The sequence below is a fragment of the Chanos chanos genome, chromosome 11 (genome assembly GCF_902362185.1).
Source record: "Chanos chanos chromosome 11, fChaCha1.1, whole genome shotgun sequence".
In the NCBI taxonomy this organism is placed as follows: Eukaryota; Metazoa; Chordata; class Actinopteri; order Gonorynchiformes; family Chanidae; genus Chanos; species Chanos chanos.
In genome coordinates, this window is record NC_044505.1 from 472501 (window position 1) to 482500 (window position 10000).

At 43.5% G+C, this 10000-nt stretch overlaps 1 protein-coding gene across 1 annotated transcript in view; it reads right to left on the reverse strand.

The window, feature by feature from the left end:
• inpp4b (inositol polyphosphate-4-phosphatase type II B) overlaps positions 1-10000 on the reverse strand; it is a 174279-nt gene that overhangs the window by 49387 nt on the left and 114892 nt on the right. The window contains exons 11-12 of the mRNA XM_030788238.1: positions 5377-5481; positions 2886-2994 (exon numbers count right to left, since the gene is read on the reverse strand). Of these exons, the coding sequence (XP_030644098.1) occupies positions 2886-2994; positions 5377-5481 (214 nt within the window). The remainder of the gene's footprint in view (positions 1-2885; positions 2995-5376; positions 5482-10000) is intronic.

The window sequence follows — 10000 nt, forward strand, 5'->3', positions numbered from 1 at the left end:
TACATACACACATGCACGCACACACAGACGCACGCATGCACGCGCACACACACAAACACACACACAGAGGCAAATGTCAATGGCTTATCATCCTCTCTCTCTCTCTCTGTTATAATTGTGTGAAACAGAATCAGTGATACAGCAGGGCTGTTAAAAGACAGATTAGCCACCTTTCAAGTCCAGACATTTCTACATCCTTCGATTAAGGATAAATAAATGAGAAAATGAAAGGCTTTTTGATCTGCCATAGGCGTTTGAGCCACAGAATTAATGAGAGTCAGATGCCCAAGCCCACAGAGGAACGGGGCTTTTGGGAGTCAACTGGTCGAGTCCAGCTACCCAAAGGGAGATATCGTTCGTGCACTCAACAGCACACAGGTGCTAACACAATACTGTCACGTATTCTCCACCCATCTCTCCATCCAGACAGACGGCTCTTTCACAGCACTCTAAGTGACACCATTTCTCTGTCCTTCTTCCTCTCTGCCCTCCCTCCCTCCCCCTCCTCCTTAATGAGGCAATCTTTCATTCAATGGTCAAGTTTCACATCTCACCAACGGCACACATTTTAATCAAACACTTTTATAAATGGTGGGTAGGGCAAGAGGACATAGAGAAAGAGAGAGAGAGAGAGAGTGTGTGTGTGTGTGTGTGTATGGTTAACTTCAAACCCACAAAAGAACAAACAGCAACATACTTTGAAGTCATTTTGACATAAAAACTATGAGAATGAAAGGCACTTTGTCAAAACTCCATGCCAGTGAAATTGTACTAACACACCTGTAGTACAATAACACACCTGTAGTACAATAACACACCTGTAGTACAATAACACACATGAAGTACGATAACACACCTGTAGTACAGTAACACACCTGTAGTAAAGTAACACACCTGTAGTACAGTAACACACCTGTAGTACAATAACGCACCTGTAGTAAAGTAACACACCTGTAGTACAGTAACACACCTGTAGTACAGTAACATGCCTATAGTACAGTAACGTACTCGTAGTACAATAACACACCTGTAGTACAGTAACACACCTGTAGTACAGTAACACACCTGCAGTACAGTAACACACCTGCAGTACAATAACACACCTGTAGTACAATAACACACCTGTAGTACAGTAACACACCTGTAGTACAGTAATATGCCTATAGTACAGTAACGTACTCGTAGTACAATAACACACCTGTAGTACAGTAACACACCTGTAGTACAGTAACACACCTGTAGTACAATAACACACCTGCAGTACAATAACACACCTGTAGTACAATAACACACCTGTAGTACAGTAACACACCTGTAGTACAGTAACACACCTGTAGTACAATAACACACCTGTAGTACAATAACACACCTGCAGTACAATAACACACCTGTAGTACAGTAACACACCTGTAGTACAGTAATATGCCTATAGTACAGTAACGTACTCGTAGTACAATAACACACCTGTAGTACAGTAACACACCTGTAGTACAGTAACACACCTGTAGTACAATAACACACCTGTAGTAAAGTAACACACCGGCAGTACAGTAAAACACCTGCCGTCTAGTAAAGTATCTGTAGTACAGTCCTTCTCTGACACATTAAATATTTGATGTAGCGATGACACATGGGTCTATTTGAGGTCAGAAGTGAAGGTTTAGCCAGGCAGAAAATTGGAAAAATTTAAACTAGAGTGAGTCATTAACTCAGTCAAACAGGAAACAAAAAGATCTCACTGTGTCTCCCTGGATTAGCCCACCATGTAATCTCTCTTCCAGAGAAATTGATTTCAGTCCAGTGAACAGGGAAAATGCACTGGGCTCTTATCATCTGCACGCTCCCTGATTAACTGACCAGCTTGTGCTGGAATGCTTATGTCTCCAAAAACTTTTCCAGAGTTAAACCACCTCCTCCAAAGTTATGCTGTCTCGCTTTTCTTGGCACGAGGGTTTCTGAGTTTGAACCGCTGGGCTGGTAATGAAGTTGAAGTGCTCCTCTGAGAGACAGAAATGTTCAGCACATAGTTTTTCCTTGCATTAACACTCAACACAGACAGCACTAAACACACTCAACACAGACAGCACTAAACACACTCAACACAGACAGCACTAAACACACTCGACTCAGACAGGAAATACACTGACTATTTGGTTCAGAACAGCAGAGACAGAAATGTGTGCATGTGTGTGTGTTAACATCTTTTATGACCAACAAAGTATCTGTCTGTCTGTCTGTCCATCCATCTGTTTATCTGTCTGTCTAGCTGCATCTCCGTCCGTCTGTCTGTTCGTCTGTCTCTGTATCCATTTTTTTGTTTGTCTGTCTGTGTGTCCATCCGTCTGTCTGTCTGTCCATCCGTCTGTGTCTCCATCTCGTTGTCTGTCTGTCTGTCTGGTGCGTAAAGGGGAAAAGTCCTGCATGGTCCTCAGCAGAGACTGTTGCAGACAGACAACTGTGCCAGGCATGAGCCTGTCCCAGTTTTCAGTTCAGTGCCTTGCCTGTCTCCCCTGACTAATGAAACATGTCTTCTCTGTCAGAGAGATGGAGGGAGAGGGAGAGCTGACAGTGGGACATGGGGTAAGTGAATCACAGAGACCAAATTCAATCAGAAACGACACAGCACGCTGATAGATCAATGACTGCATCTGCTCATCATCTCATATACTTTACTGAAAACTTCCAACATGTGTGCGGCTGTGTATCTATCTATCTATCTATCTATCTATCTATCTATCTATCTATCTATCTATCTATCTATCTATCTATCTATCTATCTATCTATCTGTCTATGTGTGTGTGTGTCTGTATGTGTGTGTGTGTATGAGTGTGTGTGTGTGTGTGTGTGTGTGTGTGTGTGTGTGTACTTGTGTATGTGGCCTCACCTCTTCTTCTCAGTCTCGTATCGGTTGATTAGTCCGCGAAGTCCACCGTTCTTAAAGCCCAGGTAGTGTGCTGCCGGAGCTCCCACAGTTATGACATCATAGAGAGCATCTGTGAATGAGACAGAGGTCAGTGGTTCAGAGGTCAGTGGTTGAGAGGTCAGGTTTCCAGACGGTCAATAATTCACCTTTCAGCAGATTCTTCACTCTGTAAATGATGCTCTCAGCTCACGTTGCTTTTTGTAACAGCCTTGTTTGGACTTTTCTGTTTTAACTGTTCTCTACTCTGTATCTTTGATCATGTTGGAATCAGGGAATCAGAAACTCATGCGTCTCTGTAGTGAAACATCAACCATACAGATAAACCAACAGATATCTCGACTGCTGTGTGCATGAGTGTTTTAATTAGCACATGTTGTGCTAGGTCCCTCCCCCATCTCCAGAACAATCTATTCAGCTGGAGCATTTAATGTGCGCACAGCAGGAAGGAGTTCATTAATGCCCCCCCAATCCCAGGAGAGGGTGGGGTTTGAGAGCTGTGACCCAAGTGAGAGATTTTAATTGGCTGCCTTGTGGCATCGATTGTATGACTGACTGCTGCAGGGCTGGTGACATCAGTCAAGTCAAAACTTGAAGCAATCTGCTCAAATTCACCTGCTCAAATTCACCCGTGTCTTCAAAAAACCAGAGTTGGGGTGCAAAAAAGGCCGGGACACTGACATCTCTATGGAAGAGGAACTGATCGTGACTGTGGAGATGAGCTCATACTGTTATCTGGTCGCCTCATCTCCTTAAAGGCTTGTGCAATGCACCCCTTGATTGCCTAAACAAGAACTTTGCTGCTCTTTCAGTCGTTACCATGACGACCTGACCACCATGCTGAGAGGGTTATCACACGCTCATAGTCATCTGCTCTATTCAAAAAGAAAGAAAAAAACACGGTGGTGTTTGTCCTTTCTCTGCTTTCGATCCTCTTGTCTGAATGCGTAAACATGCTTGTTTTCTCAGGAGTCCCCAACAGGAACTTTACATTTAAAGCCTTAATTTCAGCTGGAGAAAATGATCCAGAACCCAGAAACATTAGGAACCAGATCACAGGACTGAACAGAGAACCTTTCATAACAATGTTACATCAGGCTTCTCTTTCCTTCTCCACCTGTCAGCACCTGCAACAGTACAGTGTGTGTTTGTGCCGGAGTGGTTTAGTACGACCCTTTATGACAGGACAGTGTGTGTTTGTGCCGGAGTGGTTTAGTACGACCCTTTATGACAGGACAGTGTGTGTTTGTGCCGGAGTGGTTTAGTACGACCCTTTATGACAGAACAGTGTGTGTTTGTGCCGGAGTGGTTTAGTACGACCCTTTATGACAGGACAGTGTGTGTTTGTGCCGGAGTGGTTTAGTACGACCCTTTATGACAGGACAGTGTGTGTTTGTGCCGGAGTGGTTTAGTACGACCCTTTATGACAGGACAGTGTGTGTTTGTGCCGGAGTGGTTTAGTACGACCCTTTATGACAGGACAGTGTGTGTTTGTGCCGGAGTGGTTTAGTACGACCCTTTATGACAGGACAGTGTGTGTTTGTGCCGGAGTGGTTTAGTACGACCCTTTATGACAGGACAGTGTGTGTTTGTGCCGGAGTGGTTTAGTACGACCCTTTATGACAGGACAGTGTGTGTTTGTGCTGGAGTGGTTTAGTACGACCCTTTATGACAGGACAGTGTGTGTTTGTGCCGGAGTGGTTTAGTACGACCCTTTATGACAGGACAGTGTGTGTTTGTGCTGGAGTGGTTTAGTACGACCCTTTATGACAGGACAGTGTGTGTTTGTGCCGGAGTGGTTTAGTACGACCCTCTATGGCAGGACAGTGTGTGTTTGTGCCGGAGTGGTTTAGTACGACCCTTTATGACAGGACAGTGTGTGTTTGTGCCGGAGTGGTTTAGTACGACCCTTTATGACAGGACAGTGTGTGTTTGTGCCGGAGTGGTTTAGTACGACCCTTTATGACAGGACAGTGTGTGTTTGTGCCGGAGTGGTTTAGTACGACCCTTTATGACAGGACAGTGTGTGTTTGTGCCGGAGTGGTTTAGTACGACCCTTTATGACAGGACAGTGTGTGTTTGTGCTGGAGTGGTTTAGTACGACCCTTTATGACAGGACAGTGTGTGTTTGTGCTGGAGTGGTTTAGTGCGACCCTCTATGGCAGGACAGTGTGTGTTTGTGCTGGAGTGGTTTAGTGCGACCCTCTATGGCAGGACAGTGTTTGATAACCCTAGGCTGTCTAAACATGCTCGTGGTGTCATTGAGCAGTCATCTGCCTGTATTCAACATCAGGCTGTGATTGGCAGCAGGGCAAAGTGAGCAGCAGAGGGCTGGAGCCCAGAAACATCTGCAGTTGGGTTTGGTCAGAGAAGAAGAGCAGAGAATACTGTAGTACACTTAAAGACCCACAGATCACTGGTGCTTTGGCACAGCATGACAGGAAGGGAGACAGACCTGTTTTCCTTGGACATGTGACATGCATGCGCTGTGTGTGCAGGTTGACCGGGATGAACTCCAGGTGCTTCTGCGCTTTGCTGCAGCTGGGCTTGAATGACGGCCCTGAAAACAAACAAACTGCTTTGAGTAGTAGAGACAGAACTCGGTAAAGTAATGTGAGTGAGAGAGAGAAAAGGCAGTAAGGTAAAGTGGAGTAATCTGCCTGTGTGCAGTAGGTGTTCAGTATCTGCCTGTGTGCAGTAGGTGTTCAGTAACTGCCTGTGTGCAGTAGGTGTTCAGTATCTGCCTGTGTGCAGTAGGTGTTCAGTATCTGCCTGTGTGCTGTAGGTGTTCAGTATCTGCCTGTGTGCAGTAGGTGTTCAGTAACTGCCTGTGTGCTGTAGGTGTTCAGTATCTGCCTGTGTGCTGTAGGTGTTCAGTAACTGCCTGTGTGCAGTAGGTGTTCAGTATCTGCCTGTGTGCAGTAGGTGTTCAGTATCTGCCTGTGTGCTGTAGGTGTTCAGTAACTGCCTGTGTGCAGTAGGTGTTCAGTAACTCTTTCACCATCGGCTGGAGGTGAATCCAAGGTCACTCCCAAGACCCTGTGTCTCTCTGTTAATGTGTCATCTTAAAAATCTAGAGTTTATTTAAATGTCTGGCAATGACTTGACCATATGTGTTCAATTAGACGTTTTTGTTTCTCTAGAAGTGTTGTGAGTGGGTGGAGTTGCATGCTTCCAAAAACACACAGTTGGTCTCACTAAAAAAGTCACAGAAATTAAACACTGCTGCACAGCCAGAACAAAGTCTTTTAACTAAATGAGAGAGAGAGAGAGAGAGAGAGAGAGAGAGAGGGAGAGAGAGAGACTAATTTAACCCTACATACAAAAGTAGACAAATATCTTATTGATCTGCAGACCATTGTCATCCGTCAGTGGATCAGTTCAGTCAGACATGTCCCTATTCAAATCTTATCAAAGATGCAAAGACTGGAGTGTTTGAGAAAGAAGCTCATTTTCACATAAGCCTCCATAAGGATCCAGTCATTTGTACTTTAATCCTCTAAGCAGAGGGTTTTATAGACTTTTGTACCAGCTGTTTTGTACAATCCACCCAATTAAAGTGTAGTCAAAATGATAAAGGCACATCAGAGTGGTAACACTGCAGAGATCTATCCACATCTCTCTCCCAGCATGCCTCCTGTTTTTGGTTTTTTTTTAAACATATCAAATGCAAACAGAGTCAACAAACGTCTGGGAATTGACACTAAGCTTCGTAAAACTGAGAACCCAAACGGACACTTTCCTCCGCATCACAATGTAGAAAGAGACAAAGTATGTCATCAAACAGAGGAGAGAGACAAAACCCAACAAAGTGTAATTAAAACCAACAAAGTGTAACTAAACCCAACAAAGTGTAACCAAACCCAACAAAGTGTAATTAAACCCAACAAAGTGTAACCCAACAAAGTGTAACCAAATCCAACAAAGTGTAACCAAACCCAACAAAGTGTAACTAAACCCAACAAAGTGTAATTAAACCCAACAAAGTGTAATTAAACCCAACAAAGTGTAACCCAACAAAGTGTAACCAAACCCAACAAAGTGTAACCCAACAAAGTGTAACCAAATCCAACAAAGTGTAACCAAACCCAACAAAGTGTAATTAAACCCAACAAAGTGTAACTAAACCCAACAAAGTGTAACCAAACCCAACAAAGTGTAATTAAACCCAACAAAGTGTAACCCAACAAAGTGTAACCAAATCCAACAAAGTGTAACCAAACCCAACAAAGTGTAATTAAACCCAACAAAGTGTAACCCAACAAAGTGTAACTAAACCCAACAAAGTGTAACCAAACCCAACAAAGTGTAATTAAACCCAACAAAGTGTAACCCAACAAAGTGTAACCAAACCCAACAAAGTGTAACCAAACCCAACAAAGTGTAACTAAACCCAACAAAGTGTAATTAAACCCAACAAAGTGTAATTAAACCCAACAAAGTGTAATTAAACCCAACAAAGTGTAACCCAACAAAGTGTAACCAAACCCAACAAAGTGTAACCAAACCCAACAAAGTGTAACCAAACCCAACAAAGTGTAATTAAACCCAACAAAGTGTAATTAAACCCAACAAAGTGTAACCAAACCCAACAAAGTGTAACCAAACCCAACAAAGTGTAACCAAACCCAACAAAGTCTAACCAAACCCAACAAAGTGTAACTAAACCCAACAAAGCGTAACCAAGCCCAACAAAGTGTAACTAAACCCAACAAAGTGTAACCAAACCCAACAAAGTGTAACCCAACAAAGTGTAACCAAACCCAACAAAGTGTAACCCAACAAAGTGTAACCAAACCCAACAAAGTGTAACCAAACCCAACAAAGTGTAATTAAACCCAACAAAGTGTAACCAAGCCCAACAAAGTGTAACCAAACCCAACAAAGTCTAACCAAACCCAACAAAGTGTAACCAAACCCAACAAAGTGTAATTAAACCCAACAAAGTCTAACCAAACCCAACAAAGTGTAACCAAACCCAACAAAGTGTAACCCAACAAAGTGTAACCAAACCCAACAAAGTGTAACCAAACCCAACAAAGTGTAATTAAACCCAACAAAGTCTAACCAAACCCAACAAAGTGTAATTAAACCCAACAAAGTCTAACCCAACAAAGTGTAACCAAACCCAACAAAGTGTAACCAAACCCAACAAAGTGTAACCAAACCCAACAAAGTGTAACTAAACCCAACAAAGTGTAACTAAACCCAACAAAGCGTAACCAAGCCCAACAAAGTGTAACTAAACCCAACAAAGTGTAACCAAACCCAACAAAGTGTAACCCAACAAAGTGTAACCAAACCCAACAAAGTGTAACCCAACAAAGTGTAACCAAACCCAACAAAGTGTAATTAAACCCAACAAAGTGTAACCAAGCCCAACAAAGTGTAACCAAACCCAACAAAGTCTAACCAAACCCAACAAAGTGTAACCAAACCCAACAAAGTGTAACCAAACCCAACAAAGTGTAATTAAACCCAACAAAGTCTAACCAAACCCAACAAAGTGTAACCAAACCCAACAAAGTGTAACCCAACAAAGTGTAACCAAACCCAACAAAGTGTAACCAAACCCAACAAAGTGTAATTAAACCCAACAAAGTGTAACCAAACCCAACAAAGTGTAATTAAACCCAACAAAGTCTAACCAAACCCAACAAAGTGTAACCAAACCCAACAAAGTGTAACCAAACCCAACAAAGTGTAATTAAACCCAACAAAGTCTAACCAAACCCAACAAAGTGTAACCAAACCCAACAAAGTGTAACCCAACAAAGTGTAACCAAACCCAACAAAGTGTAACCAAGCCCAACAAAGTCTAACCAAACCCAACAAAGTGTAACCAAACCCAACAAAGTGTAACCCAACAAAGTGTAACCAAACCCAACAAAGTGTAACCAAGCCCAACAAAGTGTAACCAAACCCAACAAAGTGTAATTAAACCCAACAAAGTGTAACCAAACCCAACAAAGTTTAATTAAACCCAACAAAGTGTAATTAAACCCAACAAAGTGTAATTAAACCCGGCTCATGCCTCTCACTCCAGCTCCCCATACATTATCCCAGTGCTATAAAGCAGGATAAAGAAATCAAAGGGACGTCAGACTCAGGATAATCACCTGGTTCACATCCTTTATTCACGCTCCAAACATCATCTCATAGCCCAGAGTTTCACAGGTCAAACCGAGGTCAAAAGAACAGACGGTAAACGAACTCTAATCCACGGCAACCGGCCAAGAGAGGGCTTTTACTAGTGCTCACGGGAAATGATCTCTAAAACGTCTCTCTTTTCACAGTGTCTCTCTCTCTGACACATTCATATCTCATATGTCTTTATCTGAGCATAAAACAGGGTGTAGCCTAAAATCATCACCTCTGCAGAGACATCAGTGTGAAAGCAAACACAGTGCTAAAGGCCACCCCGCTGTAGCCGGGGAAGGTGTGAACTGGTGTGTCGTGAGCTGAGAGCTGTGCCCAGAAGCCCTGTCACTGTGGCGCTCTCCTGAGAGCCAGGGCAAATGGAGCAGAAGCAGCCAAGCAAGACCCACTGATTTAGCCAATCACACCGACCATCTGTCAGCTCAGCAGAAAGACCCCCACCCCACACACACCAGTACACACACACCTCCGTCACATTAGCACACTGTACACCTGTGGAGCAACACACACATGCATTCTTTCTTTATCTCTCTCTCCCTTCTCTTGGTACTGCTGTAAATTGCCACCGTCATCTCTTTCTTTCTCCACATACGCATAGGACTTGATGCTTTAGTGTGGCAGACTATTCAGAGGACACTTGGTGGGCAGAACTTTGCCAAACAGGTTTTCAAAACAGAAGCTACTGACCCTGAGACAAACCCTGACTGGACATCAGCAAAGCTCTCCAGCCTGGGCCTGGGCCGCACCACAACACAAAGCCACGGGCCGCCAGCCAAGAGCAATCAATGCATCCTCCTCACACACACACACACACACAGAAGCATACACACACACACACACACTCACACATACACACACTCACATTCACACATACAGATGCATACACACACACACACACACACAGAAGCATACACACACAC